We start from the raw sequence: 27290 nt of genomic DNA on the forward strand, positions 1-27290 counted from the left end.
ATGCTAAACACAGGGGGCACCTCCCTTCTCTTTCTTTGGGATGCCAATCCAGTCTCTCTGCTCTCTTCCCTGCCCCCATCTCTCATTCTTTGTCTTTCTAAAGGATAAAATAAATTTTACTTACATATCTTTAAAAAAAAATGCTAAACACTTGTTTCTATGCTATTCTTCAAAGACTCAATTTTTCTTATGTTAATAAGGTAAAACCTTACTTAACGATACACTTAGAATTAGTATACCACAACTTAAATTTTTTCCATCAGTGATCTTGAATACAACATACTACTAAAAACACCCATTGAAAAGTTCATGCTTTGAAACACAGGTACAAAGTTCATCCAATTGACCATTCAACACAACTTTATACTCAGAATGCTTTCATAATGCTGCAAGTGTTAAGCAGCTCCCATTTAAACTGAGGCTCCTTGACAGTAAAGACTATAACTTTTGCATTTCTCTATTTCAGCAACCAAAGTATTTGGTATATCATACAGCATCTATACATGTTTGCCAAATTCTGAATAAATGAACAAACAAAATCATTTCTTGATAGTTCTTTCAATCGTTCTAACAAATTCCTAAAGGAATGAAAGTGAAAACTGAAAGGAAATTGTGAAAGTGACTTCTTTGAACATATATCCTCTTACTAAATAAGAATTATATAGTAAAATCTATCCTGCACTCATCAGTTTGTCTAAAGCGGGATTTCTCAATGGTGGCACTATTGACAATTTGGATGGGACAATTCTTTGTTGTGGGGGGGGCTGTCTTCCGGGTTGTGGGATGTTTAGCAGCACTCCAAAAATGTCTTCAGACACTGCTAAATGTCCCTTGCATCTGGAGTAAAATCGCTTCCAGTTGAGAACTACTGCTCTTAAGAGTTATTAGCAAAAGAATTAAATACATACTACCTACAACCATCACTTCAAATACATAACCTCCTAAACTCATCCTCTGATCCACAAAACCAGCAATTCTTAATATTCTTTTCCTAACCAGTCAAGCTTAAAACGTTGAAGTTTATTTCTTATTCCCCTTTTTCTGGCAACCTTTATATCCAATTAATACTATTAACTTTCTCATAAATATTTCTCACATTTGTCCTTTCCTTTCCCACCTACCTAGATCAGCCCCTAAGGACCTCATACCTGCAGTGTCTAATATGGTGTCTCTTTGCTTTCCATCTTTAGTGCATCAAACCACGTCCTACCTCCATCCACTAGGCTTTGCATAATCTCACTCACCTGCTAAAGTATACTCCATGGCTCTGTACAGAAGAAGAAAAATCTGCTTGTACATAGTACTTTGCAACATGACCTGAATTTACCCTTTAAGATCTATCTTTTTCCTTGCTACTCTCATAAGCAGACTGGGATTCTCTGGCATAAACACTCTTATTTTCTCACATGCATGGCCATGGCTCATGCCATTACTTTCCTGAAAACTATATTTTAATTTTTTGCAGAAAGATTTGCAGTTAATACAAGGAAGCCATGTCTTCTTGATAACACATGAATGGCAGAGGCCATCTTCAGCATTGTATGATCAAAGACTCTTGGATTCATTCCACAAAGGTTTACCAAGAGCTATGAGGTAAAGACCACTGAATAGTTTCCCCTATGTAAATAGCAACAGAATAAAGTACATGTAAGTTTACATGCATATTCTCACACTCTCATACAAGAACCCCAATACCCACTCCACATCAAAAACCTTCAATTCACCATCCAGAGGTTAGCAAAGTATGTCAGACATGAACTTTGCTACCACATAGCCAGAGTTTGAAGCCATGCCTTGCCACTACATGACCTCAAGTGAATGAACTTCTCTCTGTGCCTTGTTTCCTCATCTGCAAAATAATATCTACCTAACAAGGATGTTAGAAGTAAATAAGCTCATACATGTAAAGGGCTTAGAGAAATGTCTGGCATATATTCAGTAGAGAGTGTTTCATATCACTAACAGAAAGCACATGGTCTGTAACTCTGATATCACAAAATCAACTTCCTTCTCCTTTTCCTCACTAGATACTGGAGAACTTACTGAACAAATGACTCTCTGGCAATCATATATTCATTCATCATGGGAAGGAGAAAAATGCCAACTATTTGACACTGTGCTACATACTGAGATAAATAGATTCAAGTACAAGACATGATTCCAATCCTCAAGAAACTCAAATCAGAATAGAGCTATCACTCAAATATATTATTAAAACATGAACTGATATAATATAGGCACAATGAGAGTGCACAGTAAAGGTACTAACCCCCTCACAGTGGAAGAATCAGGTAAGGTGTCCTTCAAAAGATTCCTAATGAATCTTGGAGAAAAATGTAAGGGAAAAAGGGATCAGAGAATATGACACAATGCATATAAACTGCCAGCAGATCAGCATGACTGGGAAACAGAGTAGATAAAAAGGTGATACATAAAGTTAGAAAAGCAGGTAACTCATCTAGGACCATGTATAACATTTAGGGCACTTAACTTGATTTTGAAATATAAAAAGACCCACTGAAGGAATTTAAGCATTGGAATAACAAATCATATCGTACTTTCGAAACTTACACAGAATGAAAAACGGATTGTGGAGGCAAGATTGAAAGGAGAACAGGTAGATTTTTATACAAATACATGTGAGAAATTCTATGGATTGACCTAAGATAAAAACAATGGAGATGAAGAAAGGGACATCTAAAAGGTATTAGTCAGCCGTCCATATCCTTGGTTCTGCATCCACAGGTTCAACCAACTACAGATTGAAAATATTTGAAAAAGAAAACAATAAAAAATCAAAATACAACAGTAAAAAAAGATACAAATAAAAGAACAATACACTATAACAATTTGCATAGCATTTACAGTGTGTTAGTATTATAAGTAATCTAGAGATGATTTAAAGAATATGGGAGGGTATACCTAAGTTACATGCAAACATTACCCCATCAGGAACCTGGGGTAGGATATCTTGGAACCAAGCCCCCGCCCATACAGACAGACAACTGTGCAAGGTAAAATTAGGAACCCTTAATACCTGAATGATGTAGAGGGTAAGAGAAAGAGCAGGCACCAGATTTTCTGCCAAGAAAGAAAGGGTAGATGGCAGTGGGATGAACAAATGGGCAATACTTTCCAGGGAGCTAAGAGAAGTCTGCTGGTCAGGATCTTGTTTATCCTGGACAGTCCTTTCATTCAGTGCAAAATGACAGCAGTCCACAGAGGAACTCTACTTCTCCCCCCTAACTAAATGGGAACTGTCATCAAAGATTTTATTTTATTAAACAGTGCTTAGATACTATCGCAGGTCTTTAGTGTTTTTTCAGGTTAAATGATAACATATTCTTGGCACTGGGAACATAAAGATGACTAACAGCCTCTGTTTTTCAGGCAGCTTTCATTCTAACATATGTGATGAGCATCAAGATAAACAAGATGCAAAGAAAAAAGAAACAGGGAAATTAAGAGAATTTTGCAGACCACAAGGACTATGACTGTAACTAAACAGGTATTATGACACAGGAATGAAAGAAGAGGGGACAAGCATGAAATAAAATACATTAAAAGAACAAGGTGAAGAACTAAATGTTAGGAAGGCAAAAAATAGGAGCCTAAATGGCTGCTAAGACCAGATGCTATTAAAGAATACAGACACATTGGGTCTGAGATTCAAGACATATAGATAGAAATTCACAGAAAACAGGTGGATAATGAGGCTTACAGAAGAAATGTGAGCACCATTAAAACATATAAAAGTAACTCAAGATCTGGATAGCTTACAGAAAAGAAGGATGAAAATGAAGCCAAGGAAGGAACTTTAATACTCAATAAAGAGGAAGGCAGACAATATAAGTATTCACCTTCCTTGAAGAGTCCTTAAATAGAACTGAGATTCATATACCATTGCAATTTGGGGGCCATATTTTTAAAGGTCATTTGGTCCAGTCCCTCATTTTACAGATGAAAATTTACATAAATTTCCAAAGATCACATGGCTGATTAATGGAACTTTTGCTCCTGTTTTCTCCAGGCTGCTTCCAAGGCACCCTCCCCTTTCTACCCTGTGTCTTCTGGCTGTACCTCTTCTGGACCTCAGGGAGTGGGTGTTCTCAAGATAACCGAAGCACGGTCATTTTGAAGTTGAATGTACACAAAAACTGCTAACCAAGTGCCTCTAAAAATGTTAATGCTTTGTCCAGATCATGATTTTGTGAGTTTAGTGGGGCTAATCTTCATTAATATCTACTCAGATAATTCTGAATAAGAGTTAATGCTAAAATCCATCATTCTGATAAGGTTTAATGTTTGCATTTCAAAACCTCTTAAGAACATATAGTTAAAAGCTAGCACTTAGATCATTCTCTGGTTAACAACAGAAAAGCTTCTGTTTAATACCATTTTAATTTCCACTGAGAAACTAGAAGGCTAGGATAGTCCCCTCTATTAAACACCTGCATACTATCTTCTTAACCTTCTGCTCATGCTGGCTTTAGGAGGTGAAAAAGGAATATTTAGGCTTTAAAGCATACATCACAGCATAAAGCTATCAATTTTAGGTCACACATGATAATCACAAATTGCTAAAAGTGATAGCTCCAGACCAAAATGATGACTTGAACATCAGAAGCTTTTGTTGTATTTTCCAATGTAACATATATTGCTTTCTGTATGTATTGTAAAATATCAATATATAGTATGTGCCCTACCTCTACAACTAACCTATGAGCTCCAGAAGATGACTTTTTGAATTTCCCACAACATCCAATCTAGTGCCTGGTACATACAAGGTACTCAAATATTTCATGAAATTACGTAACTTTATATATGGACAAAAGTAACATATTCTCTAATCCAATGATTCCCAGCTTGGGAGAAGCAGGTGAATCAAAAGAACAGGGACAACCCTGCTCCTCCTCCTTTGAAAATCACTATCACTGGGAGACACTGATACTGACAAATGCTCTCTCAGGTGTCTTGGGACAGAAAAAAAAGATTTAGAGCTAGTTATCTGGTATAAAACTAATTTTATAGATGAAGAAGTAAGGCTCATGTAAATTAAACAATTTGTCCATACCAGTTTAACATTCTTTGCAAATTATAACCACCTACACTTGACTGGTTTGAGGTTCCCAACTAAAAAGATGTTTGGGCCCGGCATGGTGGCTCATGCCTATAATCCTAGCACTTTGGGAGGCCAAGACAGTAGGACCACTTGAGGACAGGAGTTCAAGACCAGCCTGAATGACATCGGGAGACCCCCATCTCTACAAAAGAATAAAAAAATTAGCCGGGCATAGTGGTGTGCCCCTGTAGTCCCGGCTACTTAGGAGACTGACGCAGGAGGATCCCTTGAGCCCCAGGAGTTTAAGGCTGCAATGAGCCATGATGACTCTACTGCACTCTAGCTCAGGTGACAAAGCGAGACTCTGTCTCAGAAAATAAAAATAAATAAATAAATAAATAAATAGATATTTGACTACCTGCCTCAAGTCAGGACACCAATTCAGATGACCTTTTAAAGTTCATGGCCTTATAAATCCTATTTTTAAAATATCTACTTAGCCTATTCAGTAAGAATTCCTCCTACACACATATAGATCATTAATCTCTGAATGACATCAACCGCAAAATGTTCAAACATTTTAGTAGTATCATTGACATAAAATAAGGTACTAGTTAAATGAAAACTGTTGTCTAAGAAATGTTCTTAAACCCCAATCAAAACCACCAAGGTGGTTTTTTTCCATTCACATATAATCCTCAACTAAATGTGAGAAAAATTACAAGGGACAATTTCAAAAAGTAAACTTGTGACATTAAGTAATTTCAAATCTGAATAGTACCTATAAAGATGTGAAAACACTAATACAGAACACTAGTTTTTTAGAAAAATGCCTTTATAATGTCTAATCAAAGTTGTTAAAATATTCTCAGAATCAAATTAGGATCCAAAAGCTGATTCCATATTTAAAAATGTGTGTATATGTGTGTGTGTGTGTGTCTCTCTCTCTCTCTCTCACGTGTGCACTTAGGTCAGTAAATATGAAATGTCCAATTTCAAATCAAAAGTATAGTTTATTATATCTCAAACAAGAAGCAGTACAATGAAGCAAAGTGTGCACCTAAACCATCGACACAGTTTTGCCATCTTAAAGGTAGCTTTTTTATGCCAGCAGCAGAGAAGCCTGGAGAGCGAGTGGCAATGAAATCATGAAAGGTATTTTCCGTAGCTCGTTGAAAATTGAGTATTTTTCCTGGCAAGAAGTGGTCCAAAGCCTGGAAGAAGTGGTAGTCAGTTGGTGCAAGGTCTGGTGAATACGGTGGATGACCGAGTGTTTCCAAATCCAGCTTCTGCAGTTTGAGCAGTGTTGTCTGTGCAACATGTGGTCAAATGTTGTCTTGCAAGAGCACTGGCCTATCTTTATTGACCAATCTTGGCTACTTCATCACAAGCATCTTCATCATTTCATCCAGTTGGTTGCAGTAGACATCACTGTAATCAACTGACCAGGTTTTCATGAAGCTGTAGTGGGTAATATGAGCACTGGACCACCAAACACACACCATTAGCTCTTTCTGATGAACATCCGGTTTTGGACTGTGTTTCGGCACTTCACCTTTATCCAATCATTGTGCTGAATGCTTGCGATTGTCAAAAAGAATCCATTTTTCATCACACGTTAACAATACAGTGTAGAAATGGTTTGCCTTTATGTCATGACAGCAAAGTAAGGCAAGCTTCGAGATGATTTCTCTTCTGACACTCATTTAATTCATGCAGAACCCATCTATCCAGCTTCTTCACCCTGTCAATTTGTTTCAAATGGTCCAATATTGTTGGAATATTAACATCAAACCTGGGTGCTAATTCACACATAGGCTGAGATGGATTTGCTTGCATTACAGCTTTCAGCTCATCATCATCCACCTTGGACTCAGGTCACCCACATGGCTCATTTTCAAGATTAAAATCACCAGAATGGAATGTCTTAAAACATCAACGCACTGTGTTCCTTAGCCACATCCTTCCCAAACACTCTGTTGATATTAATATTTCGAGCTGTCTGCACTGCATTGGTTCCATGATGGAACTCATATTCGAAAATAACATGAATTTTTGACTTCTCCACAGTTTCACAAAAATTGCTCTAAAAAAAAATTTGACAGATAATCACAAGCCAAAACATGCATTTCCAAGACCGAGGATGTATCTTCACAATAAAAATAAAACTAGAAGTATTAAAGTGAAATGTTAGAGATATCAATTGCCAAACTTAATACTTAAGGAAATCAGACATTTCATACTTAATAACTATATATATAATAAAAAGGAAAATACAGAATAGAAAATTGTACGTACAATATAAAGAATAAAAATGTACAGAATAAAAACTAAAAGAAAATATGGCAAAACACAAAGATGATTGTTGTTTCTGGGTAAGAAAATTATGAGTGAATTTTTTCACTTTTACTACGTTAAAAATATATTACTTTGACATTGCAAAAGGGTGATTTGAAAGACTTCAAAAATAAAATTTCTTTTATATTTATATGGTTTAAAAGCATTCAAAATAAATTCATAATAGATTTTTTAACATGAGACAAATCTATAATTTAAAGTCATTCAGATCAAAACACCTTGAGTTTAAAAATCATTTAAAGCTATTTTTTTAAAAACCTGGGGTTTTCCCAGTACGTACACTTTTTGCCATCATCATCATTTTTCCTATAAATGTTTCAATATCTCGGTACATGGGATATACACATATACACACAAATTAAGATTTTCAAAATTTCAAAGAAATCAGTGTAAAATTTCTGATGGAAAAACTACTTAAAATATGAAATCAATTCACTGAATCTGGCTAAAGATTTAAATTCTAGTTACCAGATGTACATTCAGAAAGTACATCAACTAGGCTACAGAGAATAAACCACTTCCTTCGATAGTATAGCTGCACTGACTTATTCGGCATGATTTATTTGGCATGAATTATTTTTTCACTTTAAAGCACCATTATAGCATAACTTGCCTCATCAAATCCATCACACAGCATCCATCTTCTATGACACAGAAGAAAAAAACCAAAAAGATTCACCACACTTTAATTTTACTTAAATATTGCTAAATCAGCAAGTTTTAAAAATTAAAAAAATGTAAATGGACAGATTTCAACCCATGTATTAGACTGGATTAAATACCTTGAGGTATTCATAAAAGGTTATAAAATTCATAACCACATACATGCAATGCACTGAAATTATGATATAATCATTCTATAGCAGTAAGAATTCTTATTACTAATAATTTTCCTTTTAAAGAAACAGAATCATTTACATTTTATTAGTAAATATTATTGCTGTGGCTGAAAATTTTGTTTGTTAGACCAGAAATAGGACATCCTACAAAATAAAGCGTTTTTTACTCACAGAATGAAACAGTATAAATCCTTCAAAAAAAGCACTAAATAATCATTCTTCACCATTCTGCCCTAAGCCTTCTGTTTCACTTATTCTAAACTCTCTCTGGGAGATTTCATCTGTATCCCCATCCCTGGAATTATCTACTCTTGAGTCTCTCCCTAGCAAACCATGGTAATCCTCTCTGTCTTAAGCTTAGGCATGATATTATTACAGGCAAAGCTAAGAATGTATATTTGAGAAATACTTCCTCAACAATACAGGATAATGTAAATTTAATGAGCTCCTACTATGTGCCAAGAAATGCTATAATGGCTTAATACATATGACCTCATTTAACATCACAACTACCCTAAAAAATAAGAATACTTACCCTACTTTGGCAAATGAGGAAACTGTGGCATAGTGTTAAGTAATTTGCTAAAGGTCACACATCTAGTAGTTGGTTCAGCTGAAATCTAAATCCAAGCAGTCTAACACAAGTACCTGTGCTCTTCTAAATTACTGTAGAAACTAGCGGTGAGAAATCAACAACTCTGGTCATAAAATCAGAAAAACAGTGAGCATTTGGAGAGAAGAAAAGCCTCAGGAGAAATAAAACTTTCACAATATGCACGAGCTAAAATAAGAAAAAAGGTTTACAAGAACCTTGTTGAAAACTTAAAGAAAGGGTTCCAAATAGCAAAGAGATAAGTGAAAATTAAAATGTATTAATCAAATTTAAAAGACATCAAAATTTATTAATATTCTCTTTATTTAGGTGCCATTTACCCTGTTTTTAGTGACAATAAAATACATATATACAGGCCTTCACAGATTCAACCTAGTCTTTATTTCAACCTAGTCTTCAACTTCTCTCCTAAATACTACCTTTGGGATTTTCAGGAACATGACCTTAAAGACTGCTGTATTTGAATAATCCTAAACAAATTTGAGTTTTAAAAAGATATCAAATAGATCATTGTATGTATCTCCAGATACAATAAACTACTTCCAAACGTGATTTTGGATTCATATGTGGGACCAAGAGTCATTCCTAAATGCCTTAAGACGACTTGGTAATGACACTAAAATCCAGAAATAACTCTATAGTAACAAATGTAATGAATTTTAAAGAAATTAATAAAGGGAAAGGGACATTAACATTGTTTTAAGGGACTACTATATACATGTAGTAGATGCTAGGTTAAAGGATAAATCATCATAATACTATGAGGTAGAGAATATCATCACCATTTTAAAGAAAAAGGAATCAAGTTTCAGAGGAATCCAATAACTCACCAAGGTCATACAGACGGCAAATGGCAGAGCTAGGTTGCAAAGCAATATTGATCTAATTTCAAAGCTATGAATCCCTTCTACTATACCACATACTACCAGTCACAGCACACATGCTTGATGAATTCTTAAAAGTCTAATGAAAATCTGAAAGAAAATACAGTTTCTACCCTTCTTTGTGCCCTACACAAAAATAGATTTTATAGGAATTATACTTAAATTTTAAAAATGTATACAATAATTCTGTCAAGAGAAAATTTAGACTATGTATAACCTTGAAGTTCAGGTTTGTTGCTTTTTTAATGCAAGGCTAGAAACCAGTAAATTATAAAAGACAGACTGAAATTAAGATTTCAAATTTTCCTATAGAAAAAAGAACATAGGCCTGGCGCAGTGGCTCACGTCTGTAATCCTAGCACTCTGGGAGGTCGAGGCAGGTGGGTCATTTGAGCTCAGGAGTTGGAGACCAGCCTGAGGAAGAGCGAGACCCCCGTCTCTACTAAAAATAGAAAGAAATTATACAGACAGCTAAAAATATATAGAAAAAATTAGCCGGACATGGTGGCACATGCCTGTAGTCCCAGCTGCTCAGGAGGCTGAGGCAGGAGGATCACTTGAGCCCAGGAGTTTGAGGTTGCTGTGAGCTAGGCTGACGCCATGACACTCTAGCCAGGGTGACAGAGCAGAACTCTGCCTCAAAAAAAAAAAAAAAAAAAAAATCATAAATAAGGAAAATAAAAAGACTGGGAAATAAAAATAAAAAGATACCTATTTATAAGGTATATGATGAATAAAAAGTTAATCTGTAATATAAACAGGCTTAAAATAAGAAAAAAATCCAATAAAAAATGGGCAATGGATACAATTAGCAATTCACAGGAAAATTCAAGTGACAAATTAATATATGAAAAAAATATTCAACTTCACTAAAGTAACAATGAGACATTAACTTCTTACCTGTCAGACTGTCCAAAATCAAAAAAAGTAATGAAACTTACTGCTGGAGTAGAAATGAACCATAATACTTTTCATAAAGCAATGACTTCATCTATTGGAAGTGAACAATACATCTTTTGATTCTGCAATTCCACTATAGGGGATCCATTTCATAAAATCTCTGCCTTGTAAAGACATGTACAAGGATATTCTGTGAATAGCACTGTTCACAGAAGCAAAAATTGAAAATAAAATGAATAAGCTTCAATACAGGAAGTCTTGAATAAACTACAGTACAGCCATATCATGGAATAGTATATAATCACCAAGAAGAACAAGTTGGAACTACTCTAGTTGACAGTGTATTACCAAAAAAAAAAAAAAACGGAAAATAAAAAATACAGCATATGTTTTATTGACAAAAGCGTAATCAAAAATCCCTATATGTATGTGTCTATTTTTATATATGGTTATGGGAAAAAATATACACCAGACTTAAAAATAGCTAAGTAGAGAAAAGGGCAGCAGGCAATATCCCAAAAAGGGCCTACATAAAAACATTATGAATGACTTAAAAAAAAAATTTGTATTGCTTTGAACTAAGTTCAGTTTATCATTTCTTGGGCATTTTTCCATGGGCAAGACAATGGGCTAACTGTGTCACATACGTTATTTTACTTCTAGAAACATGTATATACTATTTTCTCATGGATAAATGGTATTTTTGGCAATGTCAACCCATTCAATATATCATGGACACAATTTTCAGGGACACATAGGTAACTGCCATCACAACAGGCCCAAGAAAAACTGTACAATTTATGTTTTACTCTTACCTACTCATTAATGAATGAAAACTTCAATACAAATACAAAATCCTTCTGTGGAGTATAAAATAATGCTACCAATGCTATTTAGACACTGATATTTATATTTATATTCTTTTATTCCTTATAAAATAATACTATCAATGCTATTATGATTAATAATTAAATGTAAGAAGTAAATCTTTCTGAAGGGTAACTTCACATTATGTACTAAAAGCCTTAAAAATACCCATACTTTTTTATCCAGCAATACCCCTCTAGAACCACATATTTTATATAATTGAAGATGCACAAAAATATTTACTGATGCATTTTTTATAATAGTAAACTAACTAAAATTCCTATAATAAGTGCTTGGTTAAATAAAATGTCAGACAACTAGAAAACAGAATACTACGAAATCTGAAATTATCAGTATAAAAAACGGTCTGTGTATAGTTACCAGAGGATGTGAGGAGGGAAAAATGGGGAGTAGTTGTTTAATGTGGCACGATTAAGTTAAAGTGGGTTAAAAAAAAGACTAATATACCCTCATATGTAGAAACACACACAAAGTATAAAAATGAAGACTTTAGTATTAGAAACATATTCCTCTGAATGTTGGTTCCACCATTTACTAGTTTTGTGGACTTGGGCAGGATGTTTAGATATTTTGGAGCTTCAGATGCTCCAGCTATAAATCTAGGATAATAATCCCTACTCTATACGATTATTATGAATATTGAATGATAACAGATATAAAACATTTAGTACAGCATTTGGAGTACAGTAAGTGGTCATTAATACTGCCTATTATTATTGCTTAAATGCATCAAAATTGCTAAACAGCTCAAAATTCTAGATAATAGGATTAGGTGTGTACTTTTTCTTACATTGGTTCATTTGAATTTTCTCATTTGTCTCAATAAACGCTATTATTTAAGTTTGTGCTTAAAAATGGTTCCAAGCTAGCAACTATAAAAAAATTAAATCCTATGGTATTTTAAATAAACAGAATTGTTGTGTTAAGTAAGGCATCAAAGACCACAAAGTGATTTAAAATTTAAATAGACTAAGAAATGACTTTATTTCTTAGGATTGCTAATTTGCAAGAATTTAGAAATTAATACCAATTCTCTATTCAGAAATAACAAGTCTCTTAGTTAAGTAATACTAACAGGAAAAAAACCTTAAAATAATTTTTAAATATCCCAATAATGATAAAGCTGATCTCCCTAACAAAGGATTCAATTTTATCCTTAAGATACTTATCACCAAACAAGAATATACAAAGCCTGACACACAGTTGACATTCAATATATTAATTCACTTCCCTAACTTACCTTGAAAGGTAGCAGCTCCCAGAACAGAAAACTTTACATAAAACCAAGAAAAAGAAGCAGTAACAAGTTCAGAGTGAAAGCACTTGGCTGTGTTTTGGTGCTTCTACTAAATTTGAGACCTAACCCCTGAGAGGCTACTATAACGCTCTAGGAAAAGTCTCTCTGCCTTAGTTCTGTGTCCCAGTGCCTAGTACATTCTTCTGATTTTAAAAAAACAAAGTATGTAATAAATGCTGGCCAAACTGAGTTTTATTTGTTGTCTTCCTCCATTCTATCCTTGCTACACTACTCAGCAATGCTTAGCATGTAACAAAGACTTAAAAATTATTTTTTATTAAAAGAACTTGTAAGTGCCTTAGAATAAAACAAGAAAGTTTACACAAATAGATATAATCTGATTATAATTTGTAAGGTTAAAAAAAGCAAAGTAATTAGTACTAAAAGGAAACTATTTGACATTCATGCAATTCACATATGGTACTGGCTATTCATAAAGAAGATAAGCTGTTTTGAGAGCCTAAAAGTAAATTATTTTTAAATTAAGCAATTAGTGCTTCAGTTTTTCCAGTGTAGGTGTATATACAAAGAGAATCTTAAAACATATCTGAGAACATTCTGAACTACTAAAGTTCTTTCACTGAAATAAACCACTTCCTTTCACAAAACCCACATAATTTTAAGCAGAAAACCAATTAATTCTGAACCTATCTGTACAAGTATAAAATTCCTCTAATTGCTTAAATAAAAATAATCAATGATGGATAAAATACCAAAAAAATTTTCAATAAAAAATATACTAATGGGGAAAACAAAAAAGTTGCAGTTTAATACGCCTATTTTAGCAACCCACTAAAAAGGATTAAAGTAAAATGAAATATATATTTTAAGAGTATTATTGAAAAGTTCACACAGATTTAGTAGTTTTCATAATATCTCATATTAATAATCTTCCTCATATTATAGACTTTAAGTTAATCATATGATTTAATTTCTAGGATAAGGATAAAAATCTCCTAATACATTTGATTTGAGAAGAGAGAAAGAAGAGGTTGCATCTCCTCATAAAAATCTAACATCACTATATCTAAATTTAGTTACACTGGTAAAGTCTAAGAAAGAGATAAATACAGCACAATAGGCAAGCAGAAAAAAGTGATCTTGTTCCAAGTGTTTATAGCTCTGCTTTCTCTCTTTTTTTTTTAAATTAATTTCTTGAATCTGGTCTAAGGAACAACCTGCCATTAAGACCCAAAAATATGATAATCATCATCTGAATATAGTTATAAATAATATTGTAGTGATCTTCAAACAGTAGTATGCCAATATACTATATACTTTGTTTAACAGACTATTAACACTACAAAAAATAGCAAAACAATGTTAGAAAATAACTATATCTTCATTATATAAAATTAGGCTCTATTTTCTAAATAACAGCTTTATTTGAAGGGAAAACTACATGAAATTCAAAAGGAAAGTAAAATGATATATAATAGATGTCTAACCAGTATGAGCAAACTAGTATTACTTAAAGCAAATCTTATCAAAAATAGCTCAATAATACAGTATAATACTGAAGTCTATTTCTTCAAACCCTGTAACACTTTTAAACGATCAATTTTCTTAATGATTGGATTTGTATAAACATTTATCAGCTACTTTATTTCTGAGGCAATGGAAATATCAATTTTGAGAACTGTAAAAAATGTTAAATTTAAATTAGACATGATTCTTTTTCCAGATTTATCGACCAACTATTTTTTCTCATTACTTACTTTCTTTTAACAGTAACTATTTTTCTAAATGAATCAAAATAAATCCAGTATTAGAAAAAGCCTTAAGAGTGAAACTTCAGTTGACAAAGTAATATACACTCTCGTGAAAACTATTTATCTTCCAGTTAGGTTGACTTAATTATAAAATTTTCGCCCATAAATAATAAAATTTTTCTGTCAAGATTTTCTTTTAAAACAATAATAATGCTATATATATTTTAATTTCTGCATTCTCTTATGGGAAAAAATTAAGAGTATGTCACTCAGTTTTATAATTTTCGGGGTGTTTTCTCTCTTGATAGATTTAAGGTGGCAAGGAAAATAACATCAGAAAACTAAAAGATTATTCCATAATTTTGCTCCCCAAATATATGGTCTTTTAGCAGTTCAATCACATAAATGTATAACAAAATTAATGATAACTCATTCTAAGGTTACATGTATTTGCTATTAGTGACTTTCAATATATGTTAATATAACGAACTAAAATGTTATCTAAATTAAGAAGACATGTTAACATTCAATATATTATTTTAGAAATTAGAGTTCTAATTTATTGCCATAAAAGGCTAATTTTTATGTAGATACTAAGAAGTTCTCATTCCAAAATGATAAAAATACAAAAATATTGAAAAATTCTCTCAATGAGAAAAAAAAAAAAAAAGAAATTTCGTTCCAGACTGGTGATACGGATACTGGAATCATTATACCAAAACTCCTAATAAAACTTTTAACACAAGGCTTGCCGTATCACATACCCAGAAAATTATTCACAAGCCTCTCAGACCAGTTTAGTTTCATAGTCAAAAAGGGACTATCTAATCTACAAAGCCCTTGGGAAAAAAAACACCCAGTTAAAGAACCAAAGCAAAGATGTATCTATACTATTCTTCTCCCAAAAAAACACTCACCCCCGAAACAAAAAATAAAGGCAGAAAGAGAGAAACAGAAGAACACTCCACCTTCAACAAAAGTAAGAACCAGCTATAACACCAAAACAAACTAGGAAGAGAGCATCTACCAAACAGAAATTTGGATCAAACTGAGAGCACGTGGGGGTACACATGACTGCAGATTTTGTCCAGAAGGCACAGTTCGCCAAAGTTGGAGGCATACCTCTGAAGGACCCAACCAAGGAGCCATCGTGAAAATAGCAAGATCTGGAGATGTGTGAAGGCTGAGAAGAATCTCAGACTCCATCCACACCAAGGACAAGGAAATCATAAAAATCTTCAAAAGAGAATTTCACAGCCTGTTAGAGTTTCTATTTTGCCTCAAAGGGGGAAAATTTGCGATGTTGAGAAAACTATGCTGAAACATGACCTAAGGACAGAGTATGCAGCAAATGCAAGAGTACAAGATGGCCCAAGTTCAATCACCACACTTCTCCCCATATCATTCTTCATAATATTCTGTCAAAAAAAGAACTCCCCTTGTTTTCAAACATGAGAAATATTCAACCAGGATGACACAGAAGCTAAAGGAAGATACTGTCATAATGAATAATGGAGGAAAACAATTAAAAAGCAGATGATAAATATACAACAGATGAATGAGAAAAGAAAAGAACAGGGGTTTTTTAAGTTTTATGATATCAAATATAGCAAAGAAAATATAGTCTCTGAGAGAAGAACTTAAAAGACAGACACAGGGGATGAAAGAAATGACAATAAAACGACAGGAGAAAAAGTTGAACAGTAGTAAGCCAGCAGAGCTCAGGAGAAAATTGGAGGGGAGCAGGAAACTGCTACGGAAATAAAAGCCACACTGGAGGCAGCAGAATCAGGCTAGCTAGCAACATGCAGTAATAGAAAACAGTAGAGCAACATCTACAATGCCCTCCAGGAAAGAGAGAGTAACTCTAAACTATTATTTGTTAATTTGTCATGCAAATACAGGCCACAAAATCACTTTCAAATTTTAAATAACACAGGAAATACTTTGCACATGCATATTTTAGGGGGAGGAGAAGGCGAGGAGTTGAACCAGATGTCAAATCAAGTCAAACACAATCACAAGATTCCTTTTAAAATAACTATGGTTTAAAACTAAGGAAATTGTGAGTACAGAATAAAATGAAAATGCTTTAAATCCTGACAATAACTAACTAATATGACTAAAAACCTCTGGAGAAAAATCTCTGAGAAAGTATAACTCCGATGAGCTCAATTTTTAAAACTAGGACTCATTAAATAACTTTAAAAGTTAATAATTCAATTAATAGAAATTTGAATATATTCATATTATCAAAGGTATAAAGGTAAATACCTTACCTAAGAACTTAAAATATTAACAAAAATTATGAGAAATAGAAAGTGAAGCATAAATATGTTAATTTCTTCATTTTTATAGTGAGAAATCAACATATGTTGTTTAATGTTGGCAAATTTTTAAAAAGTTAAAGTATGTTATTTAATTATAAACTATAAAATTTCCAAGTTGTCAAAGACTATATACAAAGATCAAAACAAACATAAACCACATATCAAAATAAGTACAGAAGACCACTTTTTAAAAAATAACCGAAGGTATTGTATCAGTGCCATCAGTGGGAAAACCCCACTTATTAAAACAGACTCTGAAAAACCCAACTATACCAAAGTGACTCAAAATGCTGAAAGCAAAAGGATGGACAAACACAACTTAGAAAAAGTAGCAATCACGACATTAATGTTAAACTGAACTTATGGCAAAAAGCATAAAAGTAGCAAAAAGGGAACTTTATATTAATGAAAAATTCAAATCCATAGAAAGAGCATGTATCTTTACATATCAAAATTTATATAAAGTAAAACTCAATAAACCTCAAAAATAAATAGTACAGACCACATTCTCTGATTAACAGTATAATAAAACCAGTAATCATCATAATAATAAACAGAATTTCCCCAACAACCTGGAAATTTTAAAACTCTCAGATTCTGGGCTTAAAAAGGAAATCCAAATCAAAATTGCATATTATTCAAAAAATAATGGTAACTTTAAAAGAACCTATAAGCTACAGCAAATGCATTATACATAAGAAAAATAATGACTATAGAGATATAAGTCAATAAGAGAAAATGGGAATGACACATATCAACTTTAAGGTAGTAGAAAGGAATAAGGAAAGGATGGGGCTAGATTTCAATCTAACAGTTTATTTCTTAAAACAGAGAAAGATCTTAAGTGTATGTGACAAAATGTTAGCTTCTGTTAAAGTAGTAGCTCCATGGATGTTTGTTATATTATTTTCTGTATTTTTCTGCTTGAAATTTCATAAATTAAAACTAACTTTTAACATAATTAAAAATGCATTTAAGTTAAATTTTCTACTCAGAGAGGTAGAAAACAGACTAACTCAATAAGCAAAATCACAAAATAATCAATTAAAACCAATGTAACTAATCATGAATGTAGGAGCCCATCTTTGGGGAAGAAAAAACAAGACAAATTGCAAAGTAATAATCAAAAAGGAAAAAAGCTGGGTCGAGGGGAACGGGAAGAGTAGAGGAGAGAAAACAATACCCAAGACTCTAGAAGAATAAGACAATGTCTGGTACAATGCTCAAGAAAAATACAGTTGTCACCTTGGATGAAATGGATGGTTTTCTAAGAAAATTAATACTTCTGAAATTGACCCCAGAATATTCAGAAAGATGAATCCTATCATAAAAGAAATAATTTCAATACTATTTAAATTATTCAAGGATAAAGAAAAATGTTCTAAATTTTCAATAAAACCATCGCAAGAAAAAACAAAATCCAACAAAGAGCATGCACATACACACAATTATAAATTAGTTTTATAAATAGATGCAGTCATGTTAAATAAAATGTTAGCAAATAAAATTCATCACATTAAAAGAACAATCCACCATGACCAACTAGAGCTATTATAAGACAAAATCAATACTACAAAATCTATTAAGATAATGTAAAACTAGATCAATATCAGAAAATCTATTAAGATAACGTAACGTTTAATATTACCTAAAGCCTTTGTCATCTATGGAAACAGTATTTTTTTCCTCCAAAAATCTCTTGATAGATCATTAAACACAATAAAAATTACAACTGGAATTTTTTCAGTAACTTGACAAGCTATTTCTAAAGCTCATATAGGAAAAAGAACCATGTGAGATAACTCAGGAAACCTATTAAAAAAGGAGAGAAAAATTCAAGACAGCCTACAAAATACTAAAACTTAACCATAATAAAAAGCTACAATAATTTAAGTTTATTAATATGGAGTCCCAAAATAGACAGAAGACTGAAAGGAATTTAGTATGTGTCAAAGATGGCATTTCCAAAAAAAGGATATATAATTCAACAAAAGGTAGTGTGATAAATCATCTTTCCATAAACAGAAAAGATGTTGGTGGACAAACCAATTCCTATGTTAGCCCTTAATATTAGCTGGATCAAAGATACAAAAATAAAAAATATGCATCTGCCAAAAAAATTAGAAGAAACAATGAATAATCTTTGTTTAAAAATTATCTTGTAGTGGAGCAGCACTTTCAAATAAAAACCTGTAAGAAAAAAGACTAATGAAAATTTCAAATTTATCTTCTAAAATATGACCTAGAAAATGACAAACTGGGAATCAGAAAAAGTATTTTCCATGCATATAACAATTTTTGTAAGGACTAATTTCCTTAGTATATAAATACGTATGTATGTATACGTGTGTACATAGATCCACACACATATTCCTAAAAATTATGAAAGATTAAACCAGCAGAAAAATGGGCAAAGATTAAGAGCAGACAGTTCTAAGAAAAATATAAATAACTTTAAATATATGACAAGGCAGTCAGCCTCACTCATGAAAAAATATTTCCCAATTATCAGGTTGGCATAATACCAAAAGAAGTAATACTCATATCTGTGAGAATTTGGGCAAAAACACTCACAAACTCATGGGAAGAAAATTAGTGCAATCCCCATTAAGGGCAATTAGGTAGTACCTATCAAAAATATTTAAATTCAATTTCTAAAAATGTCGGATGCTCATTTATCATTAGCAATAGCAACTGTTAACACTTAAAATGTTCATCAATAGAGGCTGTTTAAATAAATTATGGTACAATGTTATAGAATTCTACACAGCTTTTAAAAGGAATGAGATTGATCTGTATATGCCAGTAAAGAAAGATCTGCCAAATGCTTGTTAAGTGACACAGATATAGAAGTATTATAGTATTCTCCGATTTGTGTAAAAATGTATATGTACATTCACATATGTGTAATATGCAAGTAAAGTTTCAGGAAGAATAAAGAAACCATTTGTTTACAGTGGTTTACAGAGGTTTCCAGGGGTCCCCAACCTTTTTGGTACCAGGAACCAGTTTCACGGAAGACAATTTTTCCACAGATGGGGGATGGGGGATGGGGGTATACGGCACAGAGCTCAGACAGTGATGCCAGCGGATGGGGAGCGGAGAAGCTTCCCCTTGGGCTCACTCGCTTCCTGTGCGGGCCCCACCATCTCCTTGCGAAGTTTCACGGAAGACAATTTTTCCACGGATGGGGCGAGAGGGTGGAGGGACCGGCGGGGCTCTGAGCCCCATCCCTAACAGGCTGCGGACCAGTCCGTGGCCCAGAGGTTGGGGACCGCAGTAGGGAACAAAATTGTAGGACTGTATTAGGAGAGGAATTCACTTTTACTTAAACGCCTTTCCTACGTTTATGTACCAGACATATGCTAAGCTGGGATACAGCAGTGAACACACAAAATTCCTGCATTTGAAGAATTTACATGATGGAGAGGGAATGGGGAGCAGGGAGGAGACATGATAAAACAAGTATGTATACAATACAAGCAATGTCAGTGATGCAAGTGTTGTGAGGAACAATAAAACATGGTTACAAGAGAAAGAGTATGTGTGTGAAGGGAATCATGATTTCACATGGGATGGTAATAAAAGGAGTACAGTGAACTATGGGTATACACAAAGGCTATCCTAACCCACAACTGGGAATAAAGCGGTATCTAAATACAACCTGAAGAGCAATTAGCCAGGGAGGAAGCAAGCACTACAGAAGCAGACCTCTACTCAGTGTTCTAGGGTAGCTTTGGGTAGAGGATACACAAACAGAAGTTCATAAAGGGACTTAGAAAATAAAAGGATTTAGATAGGGAGATAAAACTAGATCTTTATTTTAGAAAAATTATTCTGTCTGTAGTATAGAATAGAAAGTACTTTAGAGGGAGATAAACTGAAAAGTCAAGAAATTAGTTAGATGTATTGTTAATTCTGTCAAAAGCTAATGGCCTTTAAGAGGAAAAGTAGCAATAAAGATGGAGAGTAGTGGGCCAAAAAATACACAAGCAATCTTCGTTATTCCAAGATTCCACATTTGTGAATTCACCTACTTACTACAGTTTATTTGTAACCCCCTAATCACTACTCACTTTTGCACTCACTTGCAGGAGACATTCTGCCTTCTTGTTTCAACTCTCTCACACTGTAAACAAGTGTCCTTTGCATGGTGTATTTAGTGTCACATTTTTTTATTTGTGCTTTTTGTTGGTAATTTTACTGTTTAAAATGGCCTGCAAGTATAGTACTGAAGTGTTGTCTGGTGTTCCTAAGCATAAGAAGGCTGAGATGGAGATGTGTTAGACAAGGCATGAGTTATACTGCTGTTACTCATGAGTTCAATGTTAATGAATCCACGACATATAAATAAAGCAAGGGTGTGTACTGACTGGTTGACAAAAATGTTGTGACTAGAGGCTCACAGGAACCTAACCCTTTATTTCCCATAGAACCAATGGTTCAGTATTGAGTAATTCAGCGTTTGCAGTGACTTTATAAAACATAACTACCACAAATAACAACTCTCTATATATGCATACCTATGTGTACACACACATATATTTACTTATTTATAAGGTAGAAATAACAAGAATGGTAATCAATTATAAGTAGTAGGTGAGGAGAGAGGAATCAAGGACGAAGCTAGGTTTCTGGTTTTAGAAACTGGGGTATGGTAATACCAGTAATAAAGATAGGAAACAGGAGGAGGTAGCAACTTGAATGAGGAAGACAAAGATGTCAGTTTTTGTCAGCTTTAGATGGTATAATGTTATATGTGCCAAACTATAATAAATATAATTATGTGTTTAAGTGTGCATATCTCCCCTCTCCTTTGATGGTAAGGATCATACCTTTGTTCATCTTGGAATGTACACATCCTGCATCTAAAATGCTTTCCTTTAGTCATACAATATAAATCAGGAATGTCAACATCAGAAACATACGTACACTTTATCATTTTTTCTTTTTCTTTTTGGAGACAGGGGTCTCACTATGTTGCCCAAGCTGGACACAAACTCCTGGGCTCAAGCAATCCTCCTGCCTCAGCCTCCCTAGTAGCTGGGACTACAGGCACGTACCATTGTGCCCAGCTGATCGTTTCTTTTACCTTCCACTGTCATCTCTGTAATCACATTACCAATATTTACCATAACCTATACTTTAATAGTGTTTCTGTGTAATCCTAAAAAGTTAAAAGAATACATAAAATTTTACCCTGTGGAAAGGAAGAATTCTAAATGCTAATTATCTTAAAAGAAATTCTTCACAATCAGATAGTTTGGAGTTTTTTTAATTTGTTTATAAAGACATAAAACAATACCTTCTGCATAAATTATTAAAAAATCATTCAGACATATCAAGTTTATATAGAAAATCCTAATGGGTAAACTATGTTTTCATACTTGATTTAAGAAAACCTCAGAATTATAATTTCTTTCAATGTAGCTTTTACAAAACACATACATACACTCAAAATGTGACAAGTTTTTTACAACCTAAAAATTAAAATTACAATATACAACTGGAAAAGCTGAGCTTTATGTAATTATAAGTATACAGGTAAAAGAAAACTAGTATAGAAATCCCTATTAATCCTCCTTGTATAGTCAACATTATCTTTATTTATATATGTTCCACTGTTTATATAAATAATAGAAAACAATTTCTAAGCTACTATAAAACTGATTTTATAACCAAATATATACTTGTGTGAACAGAAAACTTATTGATACAAAGTTCTTTCTCAATATACAATTTGTACTTGTTTATTTGCAATGGTCCACAAATAGATTCATGGTCAATTTAAAAGGTAAATAATCACATAAGAATTATTTTTCTCTATGACTGTGTTTACCTTATGTGCTTCCTTTTATATACAAAAAAAGAGTACCTTACTAGTTTTATCCCTCTTATGACAATTAGTTACATGACCTCCCACTGAGTAGTAAAAATTATTAATAAATATAAATCACTGAGAATAGTTATCACTACTTATATGAGAAGAAAAAGGGTAAAAGTTCAAGAAAGAAGAATTCAAAGCTAAAGGGAAGAAAAGAGGTTAAAATGCCAGCTGAGTAACTAGGAAAAGGGGAAAAGGTAAAACAAAAAGAAAAGGAAAGTGTTCTGTACAGAAATGAAACCCTGGTTCTTGGCAGTTAATTGTAAGAAGAACTATATCTAAAAGAACCAACTAAAGACTTTAGAATGCAAAAGGACAAAACATTCATGAACATCAGATCTCTTAAAGAACAAAAAGAGTGAAGAACAAAATGATAATTTTTTAATGTATTTTATATCATTTAGAATGTAATTACAAATTATTTCTATTCCTAAAGTAAAATATTAATATACTTGATCATAATGCAAATAAAAATGGCTTTGCATCTCAAAATTGATATTTGAACTGAAAAATAATAAAAACCAAAACAGCATACCTGAGCTACCAAGACAGCAGTCAGTCAATAAACAGTAGCTGGTGCAGAATATGCACTTAGTGCAAACAACATCATCACAAGGAGTATATTCAAGAACAAGCAGGCACTCATCTTTTTACCAAGGGCCAATGGCCAAGGGTAGAAGGAGGAGTGGTCTTCTTGGTTCCACCCTCCAAATCTCAGAGACTGTGACATTCGCTTGGTCAACAAGGGCAAATGCTTATCATGTGCATGCTTGACAGGCCCATAGCCAAGACAAGGGAAACAGGAAGGCTGGAAACTTATTTAAGATACTGTTATTTCCCTTATCACCCTGTAATACATAATTTTATTCCCCACAAAAAGAATCTCATAAATGGTAGTTACAATCCTGATCAGCTAACAAAGGGAGACCTCGTTCACTCTATAAGGTCTGCTATATGGCTTTAGAAGTATTGTACTTTCACTTGAAAATTACTTTGTTATAAAAGAAGGTAAAATAATAGTGCCACTATTCAACTATAATATAGGTTAACTATTCATGGATTCATGTGCAAAGTGGACTTTTTCTTAGGTAGCAATTAATCAGGAATTATCGTTAGTTACAAACTCAGAATATATTATAATTCACTTCTAAGTTGGAGACTGCCTACACATAAATCTAGTTGATGATTCATATACTATAGTTCAAAATTACTAAAATGTTTAATAATGGTTCAAGACTAGAAAAACAAACTCAGCAGTTGGGGTAATTCACATTTTAAACAATCAGAAAGTATAGCATGTGATTTATATGATCTCCTAAGTATCAGTATTATATGCATTGAAATCTGCAGTTAAAAACAAAACCTGAAGACATCACAAGAAATCAGAAAGTATTTCCTTATAACAATGAAGACATGATGCCATTTCAACTCTTCCCACCAAAATACTGAATATAAAAACATCAGACAGAGCTAAAAATTTTGGAATGTCTTTCTGAAAATAAACAGAAACAAGAAGTGAACAAAAAAAAATTACCATATGCATACTGAAGTAGCTATGGGAGAACAATATTTCTTTACTGGGAAAAGGCCAGCTATTTTATTTTCATTAAGAAATAACATTATAGATAATACTGTATTTTTTTGGCAAGGAATACTAATAATATCTTTATCATTTCATGCAAAAGACCATAATTTCTAATTAGCAATTTTCCTTGGTATTTTCTAGAAAGTATGAATTCAAGTTGGTCAGATGTTATTCTTAGCATTAATAATTCTGTTATATTGATTTCTTTCTCTAAGGCAGTAGTTCTACAGCAGAAGTATCCATCAGATTCACCTGGGGATCATTTTAAAAATACACATTCCCAAGTGCCATCCCTCAGAGACTGATTCGGCACATCTGGAGTGAAGACACACCATCTGTCTTGAAATAATTCCCCCAGTGATTATGATTGCTCGCGAAGGACCACTGCTTTAAGGGATTAGTTACCCACTTATTCTGCTCACTAGAGGGCTCTTATTTGATCCACCTTTGCTGAAACTTTGTCACTGTAGGGCACACAGCTGTCAGTAGCAAAAAGGAAAACTCCATACTTCATTACTTATTGTAAAGAAAAAAAGAGATCTGGCAAAATGTCTATCTGAAGAACATGCAACCATACTTGACAACACTTTCTATATATTTATTTTAAGGAGTACATTTAGGACAAATGTTTTGAAAATGTATAAAAATAATTCATGTATTAATCCAGCCACTATATTTACATGGTCCCTTAAAAGATTTTTATATTATCATCATCAAAAATGTACTTTAACAACTTCCATGATAGTCTTAAAAGTCAGGAATTTTAAGATTTTCTAATACAAAAATTTTAGTATTTCCCTGCAGAAAAATAATGAAACTCGGAATGATATCAGTACTGTTTGAATATATGTCTCAGCTATGCTATGCCACATAAGAATAATCTTCATATTAAACTATAATAATCCCAAGTGCTGGCATTTTTGTTTAAGAACAAAGCACAAAAATATTTCATAGAAAAAAAATCTCATTATAAAAACTTATAAAGTTGAATGCTTCAAATAAAAATCTGAGGTTTGATTTTACAATATCAAGTTTTCATATGCACTTTGTAAACATATACTCGTTAAAGTCAGTAATCACTAAAAGATTATAAAAAAAAATTCAGTGCAAAAATACATACCAACTGAAGTTATCAGCTGACTTAAGACAATTTTAATGTAAAAATCACAACTTGAATCCCATAATATAAAGTGATCCTATAAAGACTTTAATTAAAAATAAAAAGCTCTACAACAGTAATCAAGTTTTCCTTTTGTTACTATTCTCTAGTAAATGCTTTCTTTTGATTAGCTTTTACAATGTCATCAGGAGATGCTGATTTGAAGTCAAATGGTGTTATTGCTACAAGAGGACTCATTTCTTTGTCCTTTACGTCTTGAACTTGTCTACTATAAAGGAAAGTCTTATAAAGGTCAAAGGTGCGTCGCTTGCAGCTTTTCAGTGGGTAACGAAGACACAGTGTTGAAGCAAAAGCTGAAGGTCTAGCAGCAAGGGACTTGGTCCAAGAGAGAGAAAAAGGTGGTTTCCTAGTCAAAGAGCCTTTATTGTTTTTCTTAATATCCTTAGGAAAACTGGAATTTTTCCCTAACTTTGAACCTGGAACTTTAGTTCCTGATGCTGGAGCAACTGATTGCTCTACTAAAAGCTTTGGAGCAAAATCTGGGGTTTTTATAAGGACACTAAGATCAATATTTGAATCTATTCCAGGAGACCTCATTTCAGATAAACTGAGATCAAAAGAATCTTTCTTAATCTGAGAGTTGTCTACATCAATTGTTTCTGCAATCAAATCAGAAAGTGACAAATTCTCAAGGTCTCTTATGGGAGCAGCTTTATGAAATGCCAAAGATGACAGAGATCCTGTTAATTCTGATATTCCAGCTGAAGATTGAGAGCGATTTGCTAGTTGTGACAGGGGAAAGGATCCCAAACTTAGATCTGTAAAACTGGCAGATGACTGGTTACAAAGATCAGATAAAGTAAAGCACTGGCTTCGATTGTTTTCTTTGTGTTCCTGAAACAGTTCGGCTACGGATGGACTTTCACACTGGAAAAACTTTAAGTTGTCATTTTTTAAAATGTAATTCTTAGCACTTTGTTCACCTAAAGAAACACTTCCAATTTCAGCCTTTTCACTAGCATTTAGATTATCAAGAGTTGTATTTTCCAATGAGCTAGTTAAGTGCAAAGGATTATTTGAACTTCCTAAACTGTTTTGCACTGGAATGTTTTGGAAATCAGACAGTGAATTGTTTTGAATAAACACAGAATTATTCAGTGTTGTGCTCTTTGTCATTAAGGACTTTAAATCTGGTATTTCTTTGAATGCAGAATCATCTTTGGAAACACATACAGATGCCTGAGGTCTTAACAAATCACCATCTACATTCTCTGAAAGTAGACTTTCCGGACTATCTGTGGATGATAATCTGACTGATGGCTGACGTTTACAAGAATCTCTTGGTATATCATGAATTAGGTCAGCTAGTGAAAGCTCTTTTGTTAACTTACATGATTCTAGTTTCTTTTCACTTTTAGGTCTGTCAAGTTTCTTTTTTCTATGAAGTAAATAGCGACTTGGAACTGAAGAATTATGATATGATCCATATTTTGCTATTGAGCTAGAACAATCAAAGGGTTTGCTACTACAATCCAAATGATTTGCTGATTGAGGATAAGAATTTTGAACATTATCAGCTGAAACTTCAGAGGAAGAAAATAAGACTCCTTACCTTACAAGAGCCATTAATTTTCAGATGAATAGGTTGACATATGCAGAAGACAGTCACCGCAACCAAAAGGAAACATGAAATGAGGCATTTAATTACTAAATGCTTCTTTTGATTATGACATGAAAAAAGTGATACTTGATCATTATTAAATATTAAGTGAACACTCTAAAAAACAATAATAAAGGAATATTACCTTCCTTTAACAA

The 27290-nt window shown here is 33.1% G+C and overlaps 1 protein-coding gene across 2 annotated transcripts in view; it reads right to left on the minus strand.

The window, feature by feature from the left end:
• Positions 1–27290, minus strand: part of HBS1L (HBS1 like translational GTPase) — an 89011-nt gene that overhangs the window by 44755 nt on the left and 16966 nt on the right. Inside the window, exon 5 of one of the 2 annotated variants that reach the window (XM_045544408.1) lies at positions 22615–27079. The exons of the other annotated variant lie outside the window; for it this stretch is intronic. Within the exon in view, the coding sequence (XP_045400364.1) occupies positions 25611–27079 (1469 nt within the window). The 3' untranslated portion in view covers positions 22615–25610. Of the gene's footprint in view, positions 1–22614; positions 27080–27290 lie in introns of those variants that run through there. 2 annotated transcript variants of the gene reach the window in all.

The sequence above is a fragment of the Lemur catta genome, chromosome 2, assembly GCF_020740605.2.
Source record: "Lemur catta isolate mLemCat1 chromosome 2, mLemCat1.pri, whole genome shotgun sequence".
NCBI classification, from domain to species: domain Eukaryota; kingdom Metazoa; phylum Chordata; class Mammalia; order Primates; family Lemuridae; genus Lemur; species Lemur catta.